At 40.7% G+C, this 27,890-nt stretch overlaps 1 protein-coding gene across 1 annotated transcript; it reads left to right on the top strand.

Annotated features, from left to right (window-relative positions):
- On the top strand, positions 1–27,890 carry WDFY1 (WD repeat and FYVE domain containing 1). The gene is made up of 12 exons (XM_055817104.1): positions 1–229; positions 8,141–8,208; positions 9,873–9,946; positions 11,158–11,212; positions 12,557–12,707; positions 15,381–15,493; positions 18,117–18,243; positions 19,860–19,965; positions 22,129–22,230; positions 23,010–23,140; positions 24,191–24,299; positions 24,996–27,890. The coding sequence occupies exons 1-12, from the start codon at positions 93–95 to the stop codon at positions 25,053–25,055; spliced, it is 1,233 nt and encodes a 410-aa protein (XP_055673079.1). The 5' UTR covers positions 1–92; the 3' UTR covers positions 25,056–27,890.

The raw sequence follows: 27,890 nt of genomic DNA, 5'->3' as shown, positions 1-27,890 counted from the left end.
GCGGGGCGGCGCCGCTACACGCAGCGTTACGGCGGCCGCCGGGCTTTCCCCGCGCCGTCAGCTGATGGGCGCCGGGCCGGTCCCGCGGCAACATGGCGGCCGAGATCCACTCGCGGCCGCAGAGCAGCCGGCCCGTCCTCCTCAGCAAGGTCGAGGGGCACCAGGACGTGGTGAGCGCCGCGCTCCTCATCCCCAAGGAGGACGGGGTCATCACGGCCAGCGAGGACAGGTAAGCGGCGGCCGCGGCCCGGCCCGGCCCGCCGAGGCGCCTCGCGGGGCGGTGAGGCCCCTCAGGGCCCGCTCGGCGAGGGGCTAGGCCGGGGCGGCGGGAGCGGGTGGGCAGGGCCGGCCCCTCGGCGGCGGGGCGGGTCCCCCTCCTCTCCCTCGGAGGTCTCCGCTCCGTGCGGGGCTGGGGCTGAGCCCCCCGGCCCCGCAGCCCCCGAGCGAGGCGCAGCGGCGGCGCGGCCCCCGCGGAAGGTGGCGGCCGGCGGGAGCTGGCTGAGCCGGGGAAGCGGGGCACTGGGGTGGGGTGCGGGGGGGAAATCGCTTTTTAGCCTGTAACTTTGCCCGGCGGCACGCAGCCGCGACTCTTAGCCTGGAGCCATAAGGAAATGACTGAAGCTGCAGTTCGAGGGAGGGAAACGGCATTGGCCGACTGGCGGCTATGGGGGCCGGCAGCGTTCCGCTCCTGGTGGGAAAAAGCTGCTGTGCTTCGTGCCTGCGTCCCGGCCCCTCCGAACTAGCTGGAAAAGTACAACTTGTGTGTGTGAAAGGGTTCTACAACGGTTATGAGCAGAACGAAAAACGTAGGAATACGTTTTACTCAGTCTTCAGCTGGGTGAATCACTTGTAGGTACGTTGCTGCTCCCCGGTCTGTCAGGAGGGTTGAGGCTCCCCGAGCTGCTTCAGTCAAAACAAGCCCATCCTGATGGCTCAGTTTGAAGGTCTTCAGCCTGTTTCGTTCTGGCTGAAACAGCTCAGGGAGTGAGTTGGCAGATCTGAGGGGAGAGGTGGTGATGAGCTGCTGAGGACAGTGGTTTCTGTCTGGAAGGGAAAATGTCTTCAGAGTCTAATCCTGATCCTTGGCACTGGTGCACACAGCATGTGAAACATCTGTCACAAAAGCTGGTAATGTCATTAAGCAGTTACTCAGACGAAACAGAAGTGAAAATAAGGAAGCAAGTAGCACAGAGGGTTGCTGGCTAGGAGAGAGGTGAGGGCTCTACAATGGAGTGGTGAGAGCTGGGATTTCCCCTGTGCTATGTGGAAAGTGACTTTTAAATATGAAGAGGGGTAGGAGATGCTTCTTAAGAGCTCCTGTCCAGAACTGTGGCAGTGTTTGAAAGAAGCATGTTAAAGTACGAAAGTGCCTTCTTTGAGATGTAGCTTGGTGGAGGGATAATTTTACTGTTATAATGTATAACTTTTAAAACTGAATTTGCGTTCATTTTTGCATTAAATCTTATCTGAAAAGCCTGACCTTGTGGGAGTATGAGTGCTGAAAATAAGTAGAGCTATGGTGTTACCTGAACGGGTAAACAAGGTTTTCTGGTGTTTATTTTTAGGTCAAAAAGAGCAAACAGACCAGCTAGCAATGCCACATGCTAATTTCATAAGCATAGTCTTAGCCAAGGCATTCAGGATTTGGGAGGGGGACAGATTAAGTGCAAAGGATGTAAACTTGTCCTGGTTTAAGTGAAGTTTACCAGATAGTGTTAGTTTTTCATTAGCTGGCATTTAAAGTGACAAAATTTGTATAGGACATGTCATGGTGCTGTTATGCAGACCAGGTAGAAACACTGACAAACTTGTCATACTTCTCGGTGACGTGGCAACATAAATCTGTTAGTAAAAAATGTGAAGCCATAGCTGCACTTACTGGTGCTGATTACCAGCACTTCTGAGAATTCAGGAAGTGCTAGTCTTATCTTTACTTCCACTGGAGAGGTGGTAAGAATGTATTTTTCATTGGCATTCCAAGAATTGTTTTCAAGTGCCAGTTGAACTCTTTAGAGATCAGGCAGAAGTAGTTGAATTTGGAAGGGGAAGACTTAATTATGTACTACTTTAAAATGGCTAATCAGATTCCACCTCCCCACTCCGCCACCCCCAAAGATTAGCACACTTAAGTCTTAGGTGAGCTATCAATTATTGGAACTGGAGTAAAAACTAATCACTGATTTCTAAATGCCTGAAGTACAAATGCTGTAAATTTGGGGTAACTATAAAGGCAAAGATTTCCCTGTGTTGTTTAAAGGCTATTTGAAAATATTTTTCTGAAGTACTTTGAGTCAGACTCCTCTTCCTCAAAAATATTTTTTTCAGCCATCAGATTGGGTGCTTATTGTAACAGGCCATCTAAGAGGTGCTCTTAAGTGCATTAATATTAGTGTTAGGATTATCCATCAGCTTCTATAGAATGTGACAGATATCTTTCCCAAGTTTCCAGAATGCTGGAGTTCTGGGTGCTGGAAGCATTCAGCAGAGTGTTAGCGGGATCAGAGGATAAAAGGTATATGTGCTTCTCAAACTATACAATTAGATATCGATGTATTAAATATTTTCATGCTCTTAGACTGCATGATATCATACTGTGCAATGTGTGCACTGGAAGGTGGGCAACAGAGGGAAACAGTTCTGTGACTTCACAGAACAGCACCTGCCTCTTCAGAGCTTCGTTTTGCCACTTAGTATGGCTTCTTTAGAGTTAAAATGCAATTTTCTCCCTGGTAAAGAGGTTAACAGCTTCCTTCGCTGTAGTAATGCCTATGTAAAAGCAGCAGGATTTGAATGTTGACCCTTTGAAGCAGTAGTACATACTACTCCTTGTTGACCCATGGCAGCAATTGTACCTAGCTTGCAGCAAGTGGTGACGCTTGGATGTGTTAGGTATGTTTTCTGGCTTTGATTGCAAGACAGACTTGGTTGTCTCTTCTCTTCCTGTGGAAATGATTTTCTGTAGTACGTGTTGGGTAACAGGTTTTGGAGGAGACTGAGCAGCTTCCTTTTTATTCCACTTTTATGTGTGGTGGTTCTGGTATCTTAGTCCTGTACAGGATGAAGTTGGTGTTTTGGGTGCCAGTGTGGGCTAAGTGTTAATATGTTTGTGTTTAGTTTGTTTTGGTGCGCTTCCTGAAGGACAGAAGAGGGAGAAGCAATTTTTACAAGTTCATATCCGAGTTAAACCTGAACAGACTTTCATGGCAGAGGCTTGCCTATAGCAGACGACGCCAGCCTTTAAGCTTAAAGATCTAATGCTGAAGGTAGCAGTCTGCATTCTTGTTGGTAAGAGCCAAGGATGCAGCAGCATCTTCATCTCTGCAGATTTTGATACCAGATACAGACCTGTGCAAGGAGAGCCAAAGCTGTTGCCTACCTTTGGTGTGTGTAAATTTCTAAGAGAAGCTTTGGACTCAAGGCTAAATTTGTGGTGCCGATCTTACTATGAGCGTTTATTTAGATCCTGAAACTTTCAGAAACTGGTGTGCTGTATTGTCTCTAATCTGGGATACCTCCTACAGCACATCAGAGCCTACTTATGTATCCTTCACCTCCAGTTTAATGTGTTATCAAACTTACTGCGGTCCTGTTTGTTCACTAAAAACGGCGTGTAGGTGTTAATACTGCGTAACTGATTATGCTGCTAGCAGCAAGCAAAGTACAGAGTTCAAGAAGTGAAAGAGCTGTTATGCACACCAAAAGAGTAGGGCTGAAGTATTTTTGATTATGTCTTAATACAGCTAAGGCTGTCAAGTGTTTCATAAAAACCAGTCAGAGGCATGTGTTTACAAGTTGGGTGAGGAAAACATTGGTGCACAAACGTTCTGCAGAAATGTTGTAGATTATCCTTCTCTTAGAGGGGTTGTAGTTCTTTCTGGTTTAAATTATGTTTTCTACAATGAGAAGTAATGGTAACTTTTTTCCTTGAGGGTACAAAAGATGACATAGCAAATACGTGAATGCAAATAAAAATCTAGCTCTTTTTTATTTAAAGTTTTGAAGCCAAAATAGGCAGCAAGAATACCCGCAGGAGTGCAGTAGTTAATTTTCCCAATCAGACTTTTTCACAGGATAATTTCCATCTGTGAAGCTTTCTCAGAATTTACCTAGAAAGGATGATTAACTCAGTGTCCTTATGAGCCTCTTGCCTGACCCTGGCTCCAAGACAATGTTTGGAATTGTTGCAGTGTCTCTCTCAGCCTGGGCAGCTAGCTCAGGTACCAGCTGTGAGTTGGATCAGTCTGCTTGAGGCTTGCTCGTGTTTTCTCAGAGCTGAGATAGGCCAGTGTGGGCTGGACAGGTCTGTGATACAGTAAAATCTCTGGACATAGCCTTATTATCTTTGTTGTCAGCAGACAAATAACTAAAGCAAGAGAAGTGTTTGCCAGCTGCAGCTGGGAATGCTGAGGGATAATAAGCTAGTGTACAAGACCGTAAATGCAAGGTTAAAGTACAGTATTTACCACAGGCTAACAGGATCTGTAGAGTCACTAGCACATCTGAATGCTGCTGTTCTGTAACCATCAGCAGCTGCTACTGTGTTGGAACTGCTGCTGCTGATCACAGAACAGTTGTGGTATTAGGGGTTTTTTTGGTTATGGAACTTTAAATATTGGTCAAAATTAATGTTTTAGTGAGGCTAAATTTGATAAAAAGCATCAACTGCAAGTGATGTCCTTGAACTTGTATCACACTGTAATTAAAAACCAGATTCCTAATGCTGTTTTGGGAACACTGTCAATAGCAATCTGAATACTTCTGCTTTATTTTGACTACCAGAAAAATCCAGTCTTCTGCTCTTGCTAGGAAAACAAGTTAGTGACTGATTTCAGATAGGAAAGCAATTGTTTGTGGTTTGAAGGTGTTGGGAAGATGCAGTTCTTGGAACAGGCTGGTGTAGCCATGTAGTACTTGCAGCAGTGCTTGTATTGTAACACATTTGGATTTGCCTGTTGGTATTTCATCAGTTCTTTCTCCCTGCCATGCGAGCATTTGGCTTTTAGAGGGCAGTTTATGTGGTATGAGCACAAATACTGTTGGAATGCTGAAGGATTTTTCTCTGCTCTCAAACCCCAAATTTTTTCTCCAGCACTGTTCGGTGCTTAACTCTGTGAAAGAAACAGCAACTGAGAACAAGGGAAATCCTTAGTAATTGGTAAGGCCACACTCAGTATTGCTTAAAGATTACTTTTGTATGCATTGTTTCTTTATATTGTATTTTAAAAAAACCAAACCCCAAAAAACAAGAAAACAGCCAAAAAACCCCTTTCAAATTACTCTTCTATAAATATGTATGCTTTCCAGCTGAAAATACTCAGTTAGGGAAGTTTGGAGGTCTTCTTTAATCTTGTTTAAATTCCTCTTGCTACTCTCAGATGTCTGAGTCTACAGTGATTGAAAGTGGATGTGTCTAGCTCTGGGTGCTCCTTAATGAGTTTCAACATTTTTACATCCTTACTGAGACTGCTGTCAAACAAACCTGTATCTTTCTAGGCCCTTAATAGGGAATGCTTGAGGAAAGATGAGTGGTACCTAGCACTTAGGTACTGAGCACAGGCTTCTTCATTAAGTAAAGACCAAGTTTTGAGAAGAATGTGGAAAACTCTAGGATTGATACGGTGGTTTACGTAATAAAACATTTTCATGGTAGGAGACTGTGGAAGTGGCATTAGTGGAGGACTTCTCTAGTCCTTTAAGCTAGAAACGGTATTCCATAAATTATTTGGTCCTAACAAAAGTAGATACAGTACAACAACAGGTTTACAGGAGAGAAAAGTAGAAGTGGTATTTTGGCACAGGTTATTTGCTGACTACTATGAAACGTCTCTTTTCAAATTTTGCTCAGAGCTTTGTATAATTAGATAAAAAGCTGTCTCACAGCTTATCTTTGGCAGCGTGAGGCTAGCAAAGTCTAAATCTTGCTTAAACCAAAATAAGAAGCTTTCAGAAGTTAATTTTGCTAACTCTTGCAGCTGTTTGCCTAGACGCTCAACTTTATTGAGGGACTGTATTGTTGATGATCAGTGTAGAAATCATACTTCCAGGAAATAATTTGCTTAGAAAAAGCAAATCCTTGCTTCCTTATATGAATTCCTAATTCAGTATAGTTGACCAGAATACTGAGGGGAAACAATGTCTACTTTGGGAAAATCAGCAATGCATCTCAATCACTATGGCAACTCCTATTCTTCATATAAATACATATATATATATATATATAATTCCATGATTTTGGTTAGAAGTGAAAGAGATTTGTAAAGGTAGAAGCTACCGTCTGAGACGTTTAGAACAGTTTGAGTATGATGGAGCAGTTTTAAAAAGCAGATTAAACAGCTGCTAAAAATGCATAGGTGCTAACCCATGCTTTTGCATCATGAAAATGACTTCACAGCATTGTGGCTTTTTTTCATTTTCTCATGTTACCAAGAAATAACTGCTCTTCTGAAAGTGTTAACTTTTTGACGGTGAGGCAGGGTGTCAATTCTTGTAAAGAGGAAGTGATAGCTTTTAAGAGACAGTCTTAATGCAACCTGTTTAATGGACTGGAGTAATGTGCATTTGTCACGGAACTGGTGGAAGAGTGGTTTGATTCAAAACCTGAAAATCATCGTTTTGAGGCAGTGTGTACTCAGCTATATTGATGTCAAGTTTTAGAAAAGGAAAGGAGTACATTAAGGGTGGGTGTTGTCATCTTTGTGTGGTCCTTTAAAGAAAAGCCCTTAAATGGATTACAAAATGAAAATGCTACCTATATTTCTTCAACCTGCAGAGTTCTAGTTCTGATGCAAGATACTAGTCCCCTCCTGTACTCTTTTTATTGAACTCTTACTGGCAATTTTGTATGATGTTTAGCAAATCTATCCCCTAGTTTTTTTCTAAAAAATGCTAAATATCAGATGCATTGAGGTGTGTTTGGTTTTGTTGGTTTTTTTTTTTTTTTTTTAAATAGAACAACTCATCTCAATGAAATCTCTTGACAGTGTTGCCAGGTACATGGATTTACAGATCATTTAGGTTTCCATTTAAGGAAGGAGGAAGTTGGATTTAAACAGTGACAAGAAGTCAAACAATGGTTTGGAGAGGAAGTTTCAAGTAGGCTTAAAATAACCTTAACGCTACCTACTGTGTCTATGTGTTCTCTTAACTTCTTGATGTAGATTCCCTTCAAGTATGCCTATTGTAGGAATGTTTTTAACTGACGATAACTTTCCACTCCCTTGCTGATTCTCTTACATCCCTCCTCCCAGGATTTGACAGTCATGGGAGTGTTACAATGCTAAATGTTCTCAAGACCATTTTTCCTTTCCTTCCAACGCTTGATTTGGAAGGTTGCAAACTAAAAACAATTTTATAAAGAGCCTTAGAATGCAGTCCAGGTAGTCTTGTCAGCTTCTTTCCATTTCCATTTGACGGGCTAATCAATTCTGTTGGTATTTAGGCCAGAGGAGCAGTGCAAAGCAACAGTACTACTAACATTGATTGTCCTTTGTGTTTGTACATGAGGGAGTAGAAGTGTGGATTAGAGGGAATAGTGCTGAACTAGATATGAGGTTCTCCATGGATCCATACATCAATATTTGGGGATGGAGATGTCAGTAATATGCTGGTCTGGAGAATGAAGTGCTTCTGTTACTAATATTCAGCATCTGGCTTGCTGAAGGATGAGTTGCGCAGAGGAGCTGTAAAAATTCAGGAGTTCAGGCTTCCATAAGGAGTGATTTGGAATTCTTTTTTTAAACTTAATCTACTATAAAGCAAGCTGTGGCTTCCTCTGACACAGCTGGAAAGTTCCTGCAACTTGAATTCGACTTAAATCAGCCAGAACCAAGGAGAAAGAATTAAAGGGATGCAATATGTAGCAATGTCTGAGGTGAGCTGAAATAGTATTTCCATTTCATGTTTAATGGAACTTGTATAAATAGATTTGAAGAAAACTGTTCAGAATCAAAGGGTAGCTACTCTTAGTACCATTATTCTTGTTATGTTAGTAGCGTTGGAGTACTACTATTTTTATTATGTTGTTTCTCTATTACGTTTGAGTAGCACAAAAGCTGAGAGGATTGGAGCTGGTATATAAGTAATGAACTGGTTCTGATGGTGTGCTTACAACTGTCTTCTCATCACTCTTCCCACAACACAGAACAATACGAGTATGGCTGAAGAGAGACAGCGGACAATACTGGCCCAGCATCTATCACACCATGTCATGTAAGTACAGTGCTGGAGATGGTAAGTGATGTCCAAGCACAGCATGAGTTTTGTACCTGTGCTCTGTGTGGGGCTGACTCCTTCCCATTTCCTCAAGTGCTGGATTCACTCGATGATCTTGAATTTGGCAATTTTGCAGCAACTTTAGCTCAGACTTTAATTGCACAGTGCATAAGGTCTAAGGCAGTGTTCTGTCAGAACCAGATCCTTCACCAGGTAAATCACTGTGTGGATCTGCAGCTGTAGGTGCCTCAAATGCTGGCAAATAACTTGCCTGCCAAAAAAGTTAGTTTTTCAAACCACAAGCTGAAAATTAAGACAGAAGAATATTCTCAGCTTTCTAAGGTGTGCATTTTTCCCCCTACATTTATATTATTAAGAAAACAATACTGAGTAGCAGCTTCAGTATTGGGTAGATCTTGAGTGTCAGTGTGCTTTTTTTGATTTTGAAACACCACTCGGCCTGGGTGCTTTGCTGTAACTTCTTTAACCTAGACACATGCCATGTACAAAAAGAGGTAATACAATGACAAAACAAACCATCACACAAACAAAAGATAGTCTTTGGAATGTCAATTTCTGCAGAAACTTACATACAAATGTTAAATGAAGATCAAAGAATTGGACTCCTTGATGTTCTGTGTCTTTTCAGCTGCAGGCTGAGTAGCCTAGGATCTAGATCAGAAATGCCAACTGTAATCTTTTTTTTTTTTTTTCTTCAGTAGTTGGTCTAAATTACAACACTTGCTCAATTTATCAATTTTCTGAATAGACTATTTAGACTGCTCTATAAAGGTTTATACGAAATCAAGTGTGCCTTTAGGTAGTTCCAAGGGATGGACTTGTCCTGATGTAATATGACCACTGTAATATTCCAGACTGTCCTGTCTGGGTTTAAATTTCTAAAACCACCTTCAAGGCCACATTTTCTGATGGTCTTGGAGAAGGAGGTTTAGAACACTGTATCTTCATCCTTGTAATTTGCAAGTTTAGTGGGGCCACTCTTCAGTGAATTTTTTTTGCAAAATTTTCATTAGGACACTATTGTAATTTTGTTGTTGTTTTTCACGTTTATTTTAGCTCTTAATTTCAAAAAGTGAAGTAGGTCTTTAGAGGTTTTCTGCTGAAATAAATTGTATGTAATCTCAAAAACATGAGTCTCCTTAAAGCTGCAGATATTGAAACATGATTCCATATGAAGTTGGCATGCAATTACTTATTTCTGTCTAGCGCTTTACTCTCTAATGATACAGTCCTCAAATGTAAAGAATTGGAATATTGTTCTGGTATACAACTCGGGACTCTATTTGAGATAATTTTAGTGAACTCAAGTTCTTCCGTGTAACCATCTGCACATGCTGTTGCTGCTGGTTAGGCTTTCATCCTGTGTGGAATTCCTCTTACCAAGTTGCACCTTGTGGCAGGAAATGGTGTTTGCATATGGTGCCTAGTAGTATATCTGAGTTACTGTAGTAGTGTACCTTTCTTCAGTTCACATATGGGAATTTAACTGTCTTACCAAGGGACATTATCTCTGCAGACTAATTTCTATCAAGCTACTTAAACAGCTTTTTTCCTGTATGAAAGAATTGGTTTTAACAAAAGTTCTGTGTATCCTGATACCTGTATTCCAGTAACTCTAATGCACTTGCTTTTTTTGACAGCACCATGTTCAGCTATGGCTTATCATCATGACAGCAGACGAATATTTGTAGGCCAGGATAATGGAGCTATCATGGTAAGTTGCTGTGACTTTTCTTCAGAATGTAGATTAGAATTGTCTAGATTTTCCATGAGCACCAGGTGTTGCTGGCAGCTGATAATTTTTCTTTCCCTTTTTGGAATGCAGCTACTACTAAATGGCTGAACTTCTTGGCAGTTCATCTGAGATGTACATGGGAGGACTGCAAATAAACAAGGGTTCTTCTGGCCAGGTGGGAGCCAGCTAACCTCAAGAAGTCACTGCGCCATTAGTGTAGCAGTGGACCCAAACAATGACACTTTGTCAAGGAATAATTTTGAGTACATTAAGCTGGGCAGAGTGCTGTGGTGGTGCACTAACGGGTTGTGAGCTGCAGCTGGCTTGCATCTGGCCAGAAGTATGGATCAGCCTGTGTCTTGCCATGCAAGTGTCTCTGGATTTTCTTGATGTAGATCTTTTTATGATGTGGAAATTTCAACGCTAGCTCTAAAATTACAAGAGGCAGGGTTGGTTTCTTTTCCTTCTGGGAAGTCTTCCTTCTGTCTCTCTGTACTCTGGGAGAGGGTGAGCAATTACAGCAAGAGAGCAGATATATATGGCAGAACAGAAAGGGGTCTGTATTCTTCCCCTCTTTTCTTGGCAAAGGAGGGGAATCTTGTGATTCTCCCAGATGCTTTAATGGTTTCCTTTCTTTATGAAAATAAGGTCAAAATAATAACTGACCTATAACTGAGCTGGGGTACTGCATCAGTGTCATAAATAGTGATTCTACTGATAACTCCTGTGTATAGTGTATGCAGTACTACATAGAATAATGTTTCTAGTGATAACTACTTGAAATTGTAAGATAAGACTTTTAAAATTTCACTAAGCCTAATGGATCAAATAGAGAATACTCTCGCTTAAATCTGTCTATTATGAAATCTCAGATACTGAATTTAACTGCGAGATACAGTGTTACTTATTCCTGCTGGGGACAGCGAGACCTTACCTCTTCCTATAATCTCCATTCAGCAAACTCTTTTCTGAAAGAATGCTCCCTGTTGAAAATGTAGTTCACTATTAACCTTAATTTACAGTTGGTGTGTCAGTGTGCTACACTTCAGTCTCTGAAAATGCTAGTTTTTCATGAGATATGTTGCTGCTAAGCAAATTTTGTTCTGTGAGGTTACTGCTCTCTTTTTTTTTGTATCAATATTGCTTATGTCAGTGTGGTATCTTTTCTAATGATTCTGCTTTGCTTTTAGGAGTTTCATATTTCAGAGGACTTTAATAAGATGAACTTTGTGAAGACCTATCCAGGTAAACTGTTGACCAGTGACTACACTAACATTTGTGTGAAGGGGAGGCATCTAAAATGCTTGGGAAACTGGACACTGTCACAGACTAATCAAGTCCAAATATGCTTTAAATCTGACTGACCTTCTAGCTGTCACTTAGTTAGGAATAACTGCCTTAAGATAAATGTTCAGTTACTGAGTAATCCTCAGTCATCTGAGTTGCAGTCATTATCATTAAGTTCAGTACATCATTAGCCTGTGAGTGTAATGAGCCAGAACTAGTGGTTCAGATTTTGCTCTTCAAGTGGAGTAGTTATACTGCGTGAGGGTAAGAGCTTTCTACATTTTGGTATTTGCAGTTTCCATCCTTACCTTCTGTAATCACTGGGCTTGGTTACTTCTAGCTGAAGATAACAGTCCTTGCCTTCTCTGTCAACTTAGGAGAGCAATAGGGATGGAAAAGGTCTTATTTTTTTGGTACATGGGGAATAGGCATTGTTCTAATATCTATGGAGATGCTAATTTCAGCATTTGTCTGCACATCCTTAAAAGAAATACAAAACTTGATTGCTGGTTGAAATTGGAATATTAATGTAAAAGGCCTGAAGGAGGCTCATGAAGACTGCAGATTATGTAGTGAAACAAAGTGCGGTTTGTCTTGTGACTCCCTGACACTGATAGAAGCAATGTTCTTACGTAGGAGAAAAAGACCTTGTTCCTAAAGCAGCAAGCCCTGCCTTTATCCTAAGGAAGATGACTTGACAACTCAGTCCAGGGAAATACTTGCATCTTGGGGGAAAGGGGGGACTTCTTTCTAATGCTTATGTAATTTTTTGCTTAGTGGCAGCATCCTAAACAAATCTCTGTGGGATTTGGTTGCTGTCATAGGTAGCAGTTTAAATGGCATGGACTAGATACACTGTCAGGTGCTTAAAAGCATGCATCTGAGGATAGCTCCCCAGGCATCAGGAAAAGAGGCACTTAAAGATGAAAGTTAAGGTTTTTAGATGCATTACATTACTTCCCAGAAGTACTGGCCTAACTAGAGAAAGCTGAGGATTTGTCTGCCCCTTAACCACGGCATCACCAGTATCTGGGCTGAACTCAACTTCTTTCTCTGGGATAAAGGGTTAAATTAGCGGACTGACATGATCAGTTCACTTAAGCTATTCAGAAGGCAAATACTACACAGAACAATGCCAGCCTTTTAATTCAGCCTAGAGGCGAGTATAGTATGATGGTAAGAACATCTCCCTAGGGCACTGCTTAGGTACCATCTTCAACCTATGTCTCTCTGAATTAGAACATGCGAACACATCACTTTGATTTTTAGGAAAAACTAGCCAGAAACTTTTTCTTCCCACAGCCCATCAGAATCGAGTGTCTGCTATTACTTTCTGCCTGGCATCAGAGTGGGTTATCAGCACTGGCCATGACAAGTGTATCAGCTGGATGTGCACCAGGAGTGGGAGTATGCTGGGGAGACATTACTTCACCTCTTGGGCTTCGTGTCTACAGTATCCTTTTGAAAAATGATTGCTGCCCTGAAACCAAAGGAGTACTTTGTTCCTTTAGCTCCATTTGTTCCCTCCTTTAATAGTGAAATCTCTTGCAAGTCTGCAAACCTTTATTCTGATTAGATATTTAATACCATTATTTCTGTCAGGGGATGTTGTGACCTTGAATTACAGAAATTGCAGTGTGTATTAGTTCCAAATGTTGAGATGTTTGTCTGTGGGATCTTGTGGAAGTGACTAATAACTGTACCTACATCCTGGCCTGTAAACTTCCTAGGCAAGTCACTTTGTTCAACAGATACCAGTGTGCTCTAGAAGGACTCAAATGCATAAAACATCATAAACCCCCTTTGGATTGCTTTAATTTTTCTGCCTTTACTCATGTTAACCTTTTGTATCTTTAAGCTACAGGGTACACTGTACCTTTATTCATTACTAGTAGTAATTTGTCTGTGCAATTTGCTTTCCTGCACATTGCTTTTAATTGCAGCATTTGTAGCTTAAGAACTCTGGTTGTCTATTCAGCTGTGAGTACTTCCGGGCATTCTTTACCCTTTGTAAAAAACTTACAAATCCAGTAGCTTAAAATGTAGTTCATATATCAAAACTTCTGAGCCTGAGTTAATACTTTAAATTCTAAAACTGTTTTTTGGCACTTTTTAATGGTGACAATTTAGGTGTGGCTAGACAGTAATTGGAAGTACTGGTTGGTGTATGAGGATTAATGGCAGTAATGTTGTAGAAGTGGCGTAATTCAAAAGGTGAAAGAGGTCAGCTGCGTCTCTTGAAAAAAATACCTCTCTAAGAATCGCTATATACCTGTGCAGTACTAAGAAACCAGGAGGAAAGCAAACTGCTTGGTTGTTGGCAGCGTGTGTAGCCTTCTGAGGTCTCCTATTTTTGCAGACACTGCCTTGCTGACTGAAGAGCTGACAGATTAGTATTGTTGTACTTACACTCTTTTTTTGCTGTCCTTGTTTTAGTGTTCAGGGTGATGGTGTCCCAGAAAATATTTCATGTACAGCTCACCTCGGCTGCATGCAGCACAGAACTGCGTTAATACTGGGGGGTGTGTGTGTTTCAGGAGACTACCTCACAGAACAGTCTGGTGCCTCTGAGCCTCACTATTTGAATGCAGTGGGTTCTATAGCTAACGCTATTGCAAATAACAGAACAGTTTATTATGAAAATGGAAAAAAGAATATAATCTTTTCTGTCAAGATAAATTTCCAATGAACAGCATGATATTTTAAAATGCACTGTAATTGATCCTGCCTTTGGACTTGTGTTTGGAAGAATTAACTTTCTGGTGTGTGTACTAGGTGCTTGGTCTCCCTGTCAGGAGGTTCCTTAGGAGTTAGTTGTTAATGATCCTCTGTGTAAGCTTCTAAAAAACACATCAGAGTGCCTTTTCTCTACTGGATTAGTGGGGATAAAGCTAGCCTGAATTTCCAAGATGTAGAAAGGATCACATGTTCAGGGACTTAGTGGATTTGTTGAAAGTGAAATGTTTATCTCTATTCTGAAGGCTTAAGAGATTTCAGAATGTCATCAGATGACAAAACCTCTGCTTTTTCACTTGTGGTGGTGGGCTCTTTGGTACACTGACTTTTTAAAGTTAGTCTTTTCTGTTGCACAGAGTAGGCTGCTTTGCTGGCTGCTGCTTGTGTGTTTGTGTGGCTCCAGGAGGACAGGTAAGTTTATACACAACTCTTGGGTTATTTGGTGTCAACTGTATAGGGTTTTTGTAGCTCTTGTTTACATCCTGAATAGCAAAGGTCTTCCAAAGGCAGCAAATGGTCTAGTTCCATCCAGTTTGCTGTGCTTTAGTTTCTGGAGACAGTAGTTACAGTGACAAAAACTGAGTATCAGAACATGGTTACGATGTATAATACTTTTGCCAAACATGGCACCTTGTTAGTAGATCCCATGTTAGGATGTGGTGTGGCTTGTATGTCAGTGTTAAACGACAGAACCCTTTCTGAAATACAGTTCAGTCTTCAATACTGTGTTTAAGGACCCACATCAGTAAATTTGAAAGTGCAGAGAACAGAAACTAGATGGTCTCACCTTCTCAGTAGCTACAATGTTGGGAGTGTACTTCCACTGTAAGGTAAACTAGCTGTGGTGGGTTAACGTCCTTGTGTCTTAGTTTTCCTATTCTGGCAGCATCGACTAGTATAACATGCTAGAAAACTAAGTTTATAGGAGGACATACTAGGTAGGGCTGAATGCCACCCAATGTCCAGTGAGGTGCTCCTAACGGTAGCTCTGCACTGCAAGAAGTAGCCTGAGGAATTCTGGCATCTCTTGTAGAAGATCATGAGAGTATTCTGTAAATTTCTGCTAGAGATGGTCTAAATCTACTTGGCTTGCCTTAAACTAGGGGATGTGTTATCTCCTGGCTTCTCCAGTGGCTTTCTAAAACTTTTCATATTTATTTTCCATACTGTGTTACCTGCACATGTAGGGAAGTGTGGGGAGAAGAGAGGAATGAAAAACGTTTAATTATGGTCTCCAACCCCTTTAGAAGTAGTTACATAAGTATTTGTCTGGCCTATTAAAATGTTCCATTCCAGTTTATTTAGTATATTGCTAACAGCTGTGCTGTCTGTTTCAGTCCCATAAAATACTCTTATGAGCAAATGAGGCTTCTCCTTGACTGGTGTTCAGATATGATCATGAAACTCGGCATGCCTTTGTTGGTGATTATTCTGGACAGATCACTCTCTTGAAGCTTGAGCAGAATACATGCTCAGTTATCACAACACTCAAAGGACATGAAGGTAAGTAATTCTTCATCTTAATTCCACTTGACCTGTACTACAGTACCTCTTTGTAAATTGCAATGAGACGTTCAGTTGAGGATCTACCCCTTAAGGATAGATACTGGATAAACTACTAGTGCAGGGCAGTAGTTATCAAAACCTGTTCAAAGCTGTACATATGACTGTCTCTTAAAGAACAGACACATACTTGCTGAGGGGAAATCTTAACCTTATAAATACTGACAATATTTTTCATCTATAGTAAAAATACAAGGTAAACATACGCATTCAATTAACACAAGTTATCCACTAGATGGCCACCTTTAAAAACTTTTGTTTCCTTAACATTGAAAAGAAAGGACAAGAATATATTATATTTTTTTTGGTCTGGAGGCCTTGTAGTACTATAATAATCCCTAAAGCAGCTTTAGCAGCCCCCAGTCTGGATTCTAAAAAAACACTTAATTCTTTCCAATGTGGACTTCACTGTTCTGATCAGTCTTTATGAGACATTAGTTCAGTTTCCTATGTTTAGCTGAAACTAAGCTATAAGCAAGAAATCTAGAGAGCCTTTTAGAATCAAAACTGTCTAGCCAAAGACAAATGTCTCACGCTGTGTAGTATAGTTGAAATCCTTACGTCGAACAAAGAACCAAATAGTCTGTGACATGATATGGAGCCACTCTCTGCTGTAATGAGTAAGGCAAGAATGCAAATCAGAGGAGAATGTGTAATTTAATAATATACTGAGAGAAATAAACAAGACTTAATGCCTCTTCCCATGTGGTACTGGCAACTTTCACATCAGCTGACTAGTTAGTATTTGGGTAGGGGTAAATTACTGGGTCATGAGTCTCAGCCCCACTGGAAAAGGCTGCCTTGTTTAATAGCTGTAAGTATAGAGTAGACTTTGTTAAAGCTGGGTAGACTCCTGATTTACAGATGACTGTAAAATGACAAAGCAGGTTTTGAATGTGGGAAGCTGGTTGAGATTTTCAAATGATAAATGCCTCTTCTGCTTTCAAGCAGAATTTCATATTGTTTCAGTTAAGAGCAAAATAATTTTCTTGGCCCTAGGGACTCCTTTTCCTAGTCTGTGTTCAAGTGCAACTCCTTGATAGATACTGTTGTTAGTCTGAAAGCAGTATGTCTTGATGTGCCACTACATAGAGCGTGTATTCTCTCTATTAAGTTGTGGTGGGTGTCCAGGTACTAACTTCAGCAGTGCTGTCTGCATAGCAGACAACTTTGGCTTATATATCAGTTCACTAAGGGAACTGTGATCCTCAAAACAAGAATTGATCTAGTACAAAAGATGATTACATTTGAGGGGCAGAAACAGGTTTTTCTTCAATTGGTGTAATAGTAGCTATTTCATCTTGTTTGCTTTTTGGCTTTTTTTTAAAAGCAAAACAGATTATGTGTAACCTTTTTTCCTCCACAGTATTTGTGTAATATTCTCAAGGCCTGGTAACTAAATTTAAATAACATCTAGTTCTTCTCTGTGTGCTCTTTGCCAGACTTCAGAAGTCTGACTTCATCTTGTTTCCTTTCTAGCTCTTGCCTTACTGTGACTTCATAAGCAAGCAGTGTTTGCTTTGCAGTTTGAATGGTTTTAGAGCTTGCCCTTCAACAAGCCAGTTTCCAGAATTCTCCATGTTTAACAGCCTACTGTGTGTAGGCTGAGTTAATACTCAAACTGCCTTTTATGGCACAGATGCTCACTGTTCTCTGAGACAACTATTCCCAAATGGGTCAGTCTGAAAACAGTGTAGCCCTAAAGGAGGCAAGAAAAATCTCGTGCTCCAGAGAGCTGGAGAGGACTAATTTAGGCTGTAATTACCATTCATCTTGCTTTCAGAATAACAAGGCTTTTGATGACAACTGAGCAATGGAATGATGCTTTAACGGGAAGGATGTCTGTAAAGGAATAAAACATCCCTGCAACTTCAAAACTATAGGTGGCATGAGTGACAAATTTACTTATTTAGTATCCTGTCTACATTATCATGCATATGGGCTTAGTATAAGACTGCTGCTGTCAGATGACTAATTTCTTTTTATGTCAGACTAATGAGGTGCACAGCCAGGTTGGGCCTTCTGAAATCTCATTTTGTAATTTAGTATGTAGTGGCCAGATTTGCTAATAGCAATGAAACTGTCACTTTGTTTCTTATTCCAACTATTTTAAGGTTGTAAATGGTCATGTAAGGGAGTTGGTTTACCTGTGAACACTGCATGCTGTCCTGCAACCACTGACCAAGCACCTTACTGTATTGTAGATATTAGTCTCTGCTTGGCAAGTTTTAATACTTTTCATCTTCCGAAGCTCGCAGAGCAGCCTGCTGACTCTTAAAACAAACTACCAGTTTACAAGGGGCAGCAAGCTGGTAATCAAACTTTCTGGCTTATGCTTTGCATCTAACTTTCATCTTGGGGGTGTTTTGTTCTGTTGTCAAATGCTCTTTGCCTCTCTAGCAGGACTGTATCTTGCTGTTGCATGCTGTCCTTTGCCTTAAGGCTTTCAATATCTGTTACTGTAGTAAGGGCATACCTCAGGTTTCACTTTAGTGACCCAGAAGAGCATCATTGTGTTGGGGAGTGGCTCCCTTAGGTCTAACTGCAGAATGTTCTTTCCTAGGAAGTATTACTTCCCTGTGGTGGGATCCTGTTCAACGACTGCTCTTCTCAGGTGCCTCTGATCACAGCATTATCATGTGGGATATTGGTGGAAGGAAGGGACGAACACTGCTTCTCCAGGGACATCAGTACGTAATGGTGTCTTATTTTTCCTACATGTTCTGTAATGAACACAGAGTCCGAGGAGGACTAAGTAGCATGGCAAGATATTTGAATCTGTGAATAACAGGGAAGATAACTTTTTGCAGAACTCTGAGGCCTTTGAGGTGGAAGAAGGATAATCAGTACTAGGAAAGCATTACTGATAAGTCCTTTTTTTTTTTTGCTCATGTTTGATACTTCTAAACATGGGTAATAACAACATAACATAGAAGTAGGTTATAGAAAGAGGTGTGTAAAAATCCTAACTCGTCTTACTTGGACTTTATGTAGAAGTTACATGCTTCTGTATTGCATATCCTTCACTGAGTTGCCTGTGAGTGTGGGGCTAGAAACTTGACATACAAGCATGTTTGTGTGCCCATGTAGAATAAGCTTTAGTATGTTCGTGTTCTCTGTCTTGATCAGCGAGGTGATAAACTGATTGGCCAAATTACAGGGAGGTCTCTTGACTTCCCTGTATGTCACATCTCCACTGTTCTGTGGATTAGGTAGGTAGTTGCCTGTATTTAATCAACTCTTTATTTTTACGGAGACACAACACTAGCTGCCATTTTTAAATCCAGGGCCTTTATTCAGTCTGACAGGCAGTTCACATTCACCACTCAAGATATATTCTACTTAGAAATGCAGTGGTAGTAGAGATCTTGTTTATGTTTAAAAATGTATTTGTATAGTGCATTCTCCTCTTGTCTAATTTCATAGATGCCTTCATCCATCTTTGATCAACTGATAGCCTTAGCCCTAGAACTCTTGTTAAATCTTGAGGATTTAGTTTTATGGCTAAAGAAGTAATAATAGAATACTTGTTACAAAAAAGTAACTGAAGTCAATGACTGGAGGACTTTATACTGCTTTTACTGCTGCATCGTGTGTCCTGGTGAAGACTTGTAACAGTGTTAGTTTCTCTTCAGACATCACACTTAGCATCAAACTTCATACTGAATGGGAAAGTAAGTTCCTCTGAGAAGCAGAATGGCTTTTTTAATTCAGCTTAGATGTTGCAAAGCAATCTAGTAATGTTGAGATCCTTTGTTTAGTTGCTTAGGGTAGACTTTTGTTTTTCTATTATTTTATTTAGGATTAATTTGTATTATCGGTGTATGCATGCTTTGCTTTGCAGCTATAGACTCACTTATTGTAATTTGTTAGAAAAAATGGAAGTTCCGTCTGCTTCCTAGCTGTATATTGAAACAAATTATTTCTCTCTATTTTTCCAGTTGTCTCTGTTTTGATAACTGGCTCCCCTTGCCAACACAGACAAGTATTGGCGCGCATGCTGAGCCAGTTGACACTCAGCTCACTGTCAATGCTTACTGCCAATAAATACTAACGTGGAACTATACCTCTGGTATTCTGGTCAAGCCTGTAAGAACTGTTCTAAGCAACATCCTGATGCTAGGGTACTGCTTAGGTGACAGTACCTGTTCATTCATTTTCATAGCTCTACTTACTAGTCTTAGCAAAGTGTTTGGAAATCAGTTTTGGCTTTCCTAGGTAGCTTTGCAAGGATAAATTGGCGTTTGCTGGGAAATTAAGCTTAATTTAGATACCTGTGGGTAAATAATGTCTATTTTGTCTGCAGTGATAAGGTGCAGGCTATCTGTTACATCCAACTGACACGGCAGCTGGTATCTTGTTCAGCTGATGGGGGAATTGCTGTTTGGAACATGGATATCAGTCGAGAAGAGGTAAGATCGTGTCCTAGGTCAAAGACTTCTATTCCATCCCCCCTTTCAGAGGCTGATGTGGCTTTGCTTAGTCAGTTGTCCTCATGTTGCCTGAAACTTTAAGGCTGATATTATCAAAACCTGCTCTGTTCTAGTGGCTGTCCATACTGCATTGTAGTAGGTGGATTCCCAGGTCAGGGGAAGTGCAGGACAGACTTGGGAGTGCTTAGAATCTTATCTCAGTGAGACGCGCTCGCTGGAATGGCTACAGACCTTGCTGCTGGACACTTTAAAGCAGGCAAACTTTTGCCGTAAAGAAACCAATGGACTGTGCTTCAACAGTCTTGGGATAAGTTCTCAACTTGTATTGAAGCAAGTAAAGTAGTGAGATGCTGTTTTTGAGGTGCAGTTCAGAATGTAGAGATTCAGTCCCCAGGTAACACTTTTTTTTTTTCTTTTTGTTTTTTTTTTTTAAGACCTCAGTACACAGCGACTGAGCCTGCCAGGTAGATTCTTTCTGCATCAGTTCATATCCATGATAGGAGCTGAGAAGATGTATGTTACTACTGTCTTTGGTTAAACCATAGTTATAGGAGTTTTGGTTGCCCCCATAAAGCGGTATTTAAGGCTCAGTCTTCCTTGCCCTGTTGCTTTTTGTTAAATGCAAGTGTCAGGATTAAGAACTGTTTTCTGACATGTGTTGAGCTGTCACCTTAAGCATACAGAGTGCTGTATGTGATGCTCCTGATGTTTTCAGCATCATGGTCTCCTCAAAACTTCTGTGATATTATGAAACTTCGTAGTTGCAAGGAATTGGCTTATAATACAATTGGGAAAACAAGATGTAGCCATTTCTCTTCTTGATCTGCATGCAATAATTAAGGGATCTTCTAAATAGTAGACAGTTTTAACACAATTAAAATAATATGGTTAATTTAGAACAGCCATGATGTCTCAGAGCTCGTTGGAAAAACATGATCAAGCCCAATCCAAAAGCAAAGAAACTAAATGTTTGAAGAATGATGAACATAGTGCCTCTGAAGCATTAGCTAGCAAGTTGTGTTATGGGGTATCTTTAAATATGTATGTAAGATTAGAAGACGGACTTTTTTGATTAGAAGGAATAGCGACTCTACTGACAGCTGTACTGTTGATGTTGGGCAGATCCAGCTGTGTGTGGGTAATAGCATTGGTAGTGTTGGCAGGTTTTTATCTCCTATCTAGTGCTGAAATTAAGATGAGAATAATAGGAAGATACCCCGTTTTTCTGTTAGAGGGAGCCAGAAAGGGGATTGTCTTCTCAGAAATGCTACATGAAGATGTAGGAACTGGACATCTGGTATTAATAAATACTCATGGTGAGATGATTGTTTTATTACTATAAGCTATGGATATAAGTGAATTGAGGAAAAAAGTTTCTTTGTTGTTCCAGCTTTCCTCCTGTCCAGTTTCAGGGAGACTCCCCCATCAGATGAATTAGAACATGTATGTTCTATACAGCTTTATACAAGTCTATGTACTAAAAGCATTGTGCCTTTCTTTCTATCCCCTACAGGGATGCTCAGTTAAAGTGTATATGAGTGTTGAAATGTGTGAAGGTTCTAACTGTTTTCACTTGGCCTAGTCCATTTATGGCAGGAAAAATACGTGGGTGGGAGAAGAGTTGCTTAATGAAGATGTGGGCAGGATGGAAAATGCAGATGAGTTCTTAATTATTTCAAACTGCAATCCTAGGGAAGCAGAAAAGATATTTACTTCTGGACACACACACACACACCCCCCCCTTAGATGGGATGACTGCCTCATAGCTTCTACAATTTGGATTACACTAGCTCTTAAAAATCACCTAGGCAACCAGAGCAGCAATCTTTGAATGCCTGCAGCCAGTTTAATAACTTAGATGTTTGAATTAGTTTTCTTATTAAGGCAGTAACGTAACATACTTCTGTGGGCTTAAAAGGTGTAGGAGGCATGTAGGTAATAAATAACTGTAGTCCTGGGTTTGGGGGTTTTTTGTACTAAACTTCCTATGTACTGTACACTCGGCGATCTATTGTAATGTCCAGAGCTGAGACAGGGCATTGTTCCAAGTAAAACTTTACTTTGGGTTGGTAAAACCAACTTCCTTGGCTGTTGCATGAGGAGAAATAATTCTGATTGCTTACATCTCTTGCTCTTTTGTAGGCTCCTCAATGGCTAGAAAGCGATTCCTGTCAGAAGTGTGAGCAACCTTTCTTCTGGAATATAAAGCAGATGTGGGACACAAAGACATTAGGGTTGAGACAGGTGAGATTGCTGGTTTGAGTGCTTAGCTGTGCTTCAACACTTAAGCAAAATGCAAACAGAAACCACTAAAGCTGTTAGATCTTTTAAACTGTTGGTATTTTTGCTGCTTTGAAGTGAGGGTTTATTGAGAGGTCACAGCTTCCAGTCAGTGCTAAGAAATTTCCAAATTCTACAGAAAGTGTTGCATCAAACTTCTATCATAGGGGCAAAGCAGGCTGTGCTGGGAGTGCTCTGTTGGATTTCTCTGAATATTTCTATGCACTGGAGCTGTGGACAGCTAATCCTTAAGTGCTGTGTGAAGTGGCACACAGTGTCCTGTAACTGAGCAAATTGCAGCATAGCATATTGTAGGGTTCTCAGTTCAGTGAAACGGTGATAGCCCTGCTCTCACTGGGCTAGAATGTGACAGCTTGCTTTTTGGAGGGACTGGACAGAGGCACCGAGACACTCATCTGTTTCTGGCTTTTTTAGACTGTTATTTCCTTGGTTGCTTGTTCGGCCCTCTTTTTTTCCCCTGCTCCCAGAAGGAGCTTGCAAGGAGAAGAGGATGGGCAGGGAGAATATGGAGGTAAACCCATTAATAGCCAAGTTGACTATTCAGAACTCCAGAGTCCTTGGTCCTTGGTTGAAGTAACAGAATTCTCTTCCTAACAGGTTGCTTCCTATGAGGTTGCAAAACAGAAGCTTTGTTGCCGTTGTTCAGTGAACACTGGTTAAGGTGCTCAAGTGGCACAATATAGTGATTTTCTTGTTTGGTTTTTTTTGTTTTCTCCATGAAGCATCATTGCAGAAAATGTGGGCAAGCAGTGTGCGGCAAGTGCAGTACCAAACGGTCAAGTTACCCAATCATGGGATTTGAGTTCCAGGTCCGTGTCTGTGATTCCTGTTTTGAGTCAATCAAGGATGAAGAGTGAGTATTAAGGAGTAATAAATTCAAGTAACACTGCTGAGGTGCAGAAACACTTGTGCTTGCTCCACATCCACGCACAATGCTACACAAACATGCCAAGCTGACTCTGATAATAGGCTACCCTTTCCTTGGGCACTCAAAGCACTGCAATGAGAGAGATCCCTCAGCTGGCTTTGCAAGCTGATTTGGATCATAAGTGGATTACAACTTTTTTATCCACTTTATTTCTTCTTTCCCACGAGCCCAGATCTAGAGTTGAAACATACTTTTCTCAATATTTCTGTTTAGGAAAAGGCTATCGATTGCACTTAAAATTGCTGAATGGATGCCTGACAATGCGTCACAACTGCCAGGATGTATATGTATTAATTCATGTACACTTACTGAAAATTGTTTCTACAGGAGTATTCACAGCCCAATATTATTTTCCTCATGCAAGGAAATTGGGTTAAACATAATTTGCTGTCTCTTTAAACTCTTCTTAGCAATGAAGGAACCCCCTTTTTATCTTGATGTGAACAGCACTTCACTGTTCACTGTCTTTTCACCCCCTTGGACACTGGGATGTTCAAGGACCAAAGTAATTGGATGCGAATTTTTGAGATGGTTGGTGGTGTTTTTTATATGTTTTGTGGTTTGTTTTTGTTGGTGGGATTTTTGGTTTGTTTGGGGTTTGCGTTTTTTTTTTTTTAAAGGGAGGTGCTGTGCCCTAGTTGACTCACTGTAATGAGCAGGAAAAAATGTGGCTGAGTTTGAGTTTATAACCCAAGAGTAGAATTATTTACTAATGCAATTTCCCACTTCTGCTCTAGTTTTATTAACAGTCAGCCTGCAGAAGGCCAAGAAATGTGACAGTATAACTGCACAAGCAATGGGTTAGCGTGACTTGCTGATTTAATTCTGTCCACTTTTATGTGGCACTGCAGTTCTCAGGACTGATTTATTGGTACTGAGCAATTTAGTTTTCTTGTAAGTTTATTTTGTGCTGCTATAATGATGCCATCAAGCTTCATCTGATGGCTGCCTTTCAATTGAATTGTTCTTGTGCAGCCGCACTTCCTTGGCAACCTTTCATGAAGGAAAACACAACATTTCACACATGTCCATGGACATCTCCAGAGGGCTAATGGTGACCTGTGGGAGTGACCGGATTGTGAAGGTATTCAAGTGCCTCTTTCCTGCATTTGAGATATTTAATGGAGAGCTAATGCTTTTTTGTACTTTTTTCTTTCTGACAACTATTGCTACAAAGCTAACTTGTTGTGGGCAGCAGGAATCGTATTTGTTGCAGACTGTCTTCCTGCAGCTGAATGAGGAAATGAACTGTAACTCCACTGCATGGGGTCTAGATGTCAGGACTAGTTACTGTTGGTGTCCTCTGGACAAACAAAGCAGGCATCAGCAGAAGGAGTATATGCCAGTGGCCTTAAGGACACAGACATGATGAAATGTGCAGGCTTCCTTCACACTGAGCTTTCTGGTTCTTGGAGCATTGCCACTAAAAGCCCTGTGATGTGGAAATCAGACTGATGTAGAATCTTGCTGTACTTAAGCTGTACATCTGCCTTGCTTGCCAGAACTGAGACTGTTCCAGTCTGTCCCTGCTTTTCTGTAAGCATGTTTATAACAAACTGCATAGCATTTTCTAAAATACAGAAATGCTAAAAGCCCTAAGTTTGGCTTTTGGGTTGTAAGGCTGGTATAACTCTTTATGACATCTTCCTCAAGTATAGTTTAAACAGGATTTGTTATCTTGTGCCCAGGAAGCTCTTCATGTTTGCTTCTGTCCTCTTGCAGAAATACCTTTTAGGTCTTATAATAATGCTATATAATTCTCCACAATATTTTCTTCCAGATCTGGGACATGACGCCAGTAGTTGGTTGCAGCCTTGCAACTGGCTTCTCTTCACGCTGATCTCATACGTGACAGGTTTATGCACCTTATGTACAGCAATATGCACCAAATGAATGGGATCCTTCGTAAGAATATTACCGCAAACACTGGTTGCTTGATTCTTCTCCTGCTGCTGTTCCAGGATGGACAGTCACCTTTGTAGAGCACGGCTTTTCTGTTGGGCTCACCAGGACTCTCCTTGGTGCGGAAGTGCAGTTCCGCAGGCTCTTGGACTAACGTAAAATGGCTTACCTGCAATATGACACCTTGATGAAAGGACCTCGGTTTACATATGTAGTGTTAACAATGTGCTATCTCTGCTGATATATCTTGTACAGATACCTTGTAGCTAAAACGTTACCAGAGTAAAATGAGTGTAGTAAATTCAATTTGTGCAAATAGTGAAATAACTTATTCTCTCTTCCTTAAAAGCAGTTCTGTAGAAATACTTTTCAGCAGTCACTGTCTAAACTGCCTCCAAAAGATACGTTGGTTATTCCTGTGGAAGGAGGAGATACTTCAGAGCAGCAGGTAGCTTCTTTCAGATGAGATAGTAAGGGGACCTTTGATCACACAAGATTTCCTTTACTGGCTTTCTTGTAGTGTTTGTCTTCAAGTCCAGTTATTAGTGGAATCGCTTTTGTGGGACAACTGTTTAGGTAGCTGGTGAGTCTTTGAACAATTCTAGGGTCTTTAAGTAGTGTTTTAGCATAGCTAATAAACTTCTGTTGTTCTTACAAAGATGTGCAGCCCAGCTACTCTAAAGAGAGGCTGTAGATATGAGCCATATACTTTGACAACTCTGTAATGCTGTTAGAATGGGAAGCTAAGCAGATCTGCCTTGTTAAATGTAATGGCTAAGAAAAAATGGCCAGCTAAATTTTAGAGACCTGTTTGCTGTGGAAAGGCTGATGTTTCTTAAATGGTAGGGAATCTGCATCTGCTGAAGTGCAGCATAAATTCAAATACTGCCTTGATGTTGCTTAAATAGATAAATACTGAGCAATAATTACTGAGGTACAGATCAGCTGCTTTTTTCCCTGCACCTAGGTCTGCTAATCCTGAGATGAGATATCTATATTGATCCTTTCCTGTTTCAAAGCTGAGAAGTATGGAGAAGAACAGGGAGGCTTTTATGACTGTGCAGTTGGCACGTACAAGACATAGCTAGTGAGATTGTCAATAAATTGGACTGTCAGTTGTGTGATTCTCCTATATTTGAACACTGTAAGGAGAACTTACTTTGAAACTCGGAAAGCTAAGGTAATATGTCACAGAGTTTAAGCTTGAAGCTGTTAAGATTTTTCTGAAAACCGATGCATATGTGTGAGGATAAAAAATGTGGGTAGGTCAGCTGGGCCAGAATAGCTGGTGTTGCACAACTCTCAAAGGTAATAGTCTCTTTCTGGCAAAGGACTTAGAGGCTAGACTGTCTTTATTTACAGCAACAATCAAGTGGTGCTATGAGTGTTAGTGAATTCAAGTCATAGGTGTGTAACTTGACACTAATAATCTGCATTGGACCATGCTCTAGGCTGAAACAGATGAATAGATGAAGATCATGGTATCGTTAATACATAATGATTCACTCACGTTTTAAGCCAAAAAGCTGATAGTCTCCAAAGGGCATTAGAATCCAGAAAATGTTAGTTGCTGTTATTTTGGATCTGGCTTTGTCTGCCTGTCCATGGGCCTTTTCTGGAAGTTTTGCAAAGAGTCTTTTAATTTGCTAGGCTTGTTGGGCCACTGAAGAATAACCCCTCTTTTTGGGGGGAAAACTTGTCTTGCCTTCAGTTTGGGATTTAGCACTTGTCACGCTGATGTGATTCATCCCTTGATACATGCTATATAGTTTAGAGGTTTTGTGAAGGCTTATTTCTAAGCTATTGAGAGAAGATGAGCTTGTACTGGAAAAAAAGTTTCAGCATTCTGCTCTGAAGACCTTGTAAATTAGGAGGGGAACCAAGTGGTTAAAGGGGTGAATAAGCCCTGATAATGCTCTGCGTTCACTTACAGACTACTTGTTGTCTGGCTCTGGAAGAGAATGGAAGCCTTCTTCCTCACAGCATGTAAGGGAGATCATGAGTTACATTGCTAGAACTGTTTAAGGTCATACTGTGGTAGGTAAGGAGGATCTAGGGTAACGAGTTAAGCTGGGAGATTGATGTAGATGTGGGGTGAATAGCATATTTTTCAAACCAGACGTTCTGAAACTTACACCAATGATACTGAGGTGTAACTCCCTTGCAGTCGGCACTCCTGAGCTTCAGCTTTTTTAGTTCTGGTTAGTCAACATGCCCCCTGCTGAGCATGCAGCTCCCGCCCCTTCCCTGTGAATACTTCCTCTGCTTCTTTACATTACGGTTTTGCCACTCGATAATATATTCTCTACTACATATTATTAAACCTAAGGAATCTATTTTCTATAATTGATATACTTAAAGATAGTGTCGGTTCAGATATAACAAGACAATTATGGCTGCTAAATCATTCGTCATTTAAGTATACTCCTGGTGTTGAATGAGTAATGCTTACAAACCACTGAAGAGATAGCGATTTGGTTTATAAACAACTATTTTGAAGGCACATACTCTGTCGTGAAACTGAACATCAACTATGTCAGTCAAGTGTGCAATTACTGAGAAGGCTTGATTTGAAGCATTACTAGTCTCGCTTGTATAACCTCCACTGGGGCAGGGAAGGGGAGCAAAGGGTACTAATATGTGCAGATTCTTTACTAGTTGTATTTCTGTACCCTGCATAGTTAAGAGATGCTAGATAAGTCTGTCCCTTGCTCCTTCTTGTCTGTTTTTTAAACTTTGATTACATGTACAATAAAATATTTCTTGATATTCA

This window comes from Falco peregrinus, chromosome 12, assembly GCF_023634155.1.
Source record: "Falco peregrinus isolate bFalPer1 chromosome 12, bFalPer1.pri, whole genome shotgun sequence".
Lineage (NCBI taxonomy): Eukaryota > Metazoa > Chordata > Aves > Falconiformes > Falconidae > Falco > Falco peregrinus.
Note: the sequence above shows the minus strand (reverse complement) of the source record. Positions and strands in the feature narration are given on the sequence as shown.

Bases quoted from the DNA above. Each gene is read 5' to 3' on its own strand.
- WDFY1 (XM_055817104.1), top strand. From the start codon at position 93: ATGGCGGCCGAGATCCACTCGCGGCCGCAGAGCAGCCGGCCCGTCCTC. The intron at 15,494-18,116 runs GTAAGTAATTCT...GTTCTTTCCTAG, and splicing joins AACACTCAAAGGACATGAAG to GAAGTATTACTTCCCTGTGG. The intron at 24,300-24,995 runs GTATTCAAGTGC...ATTTTCTTCCAG, and splicing joins GGAGTGACCGGATTGTGAAG to ATCTGGGACATGACGCCAGT.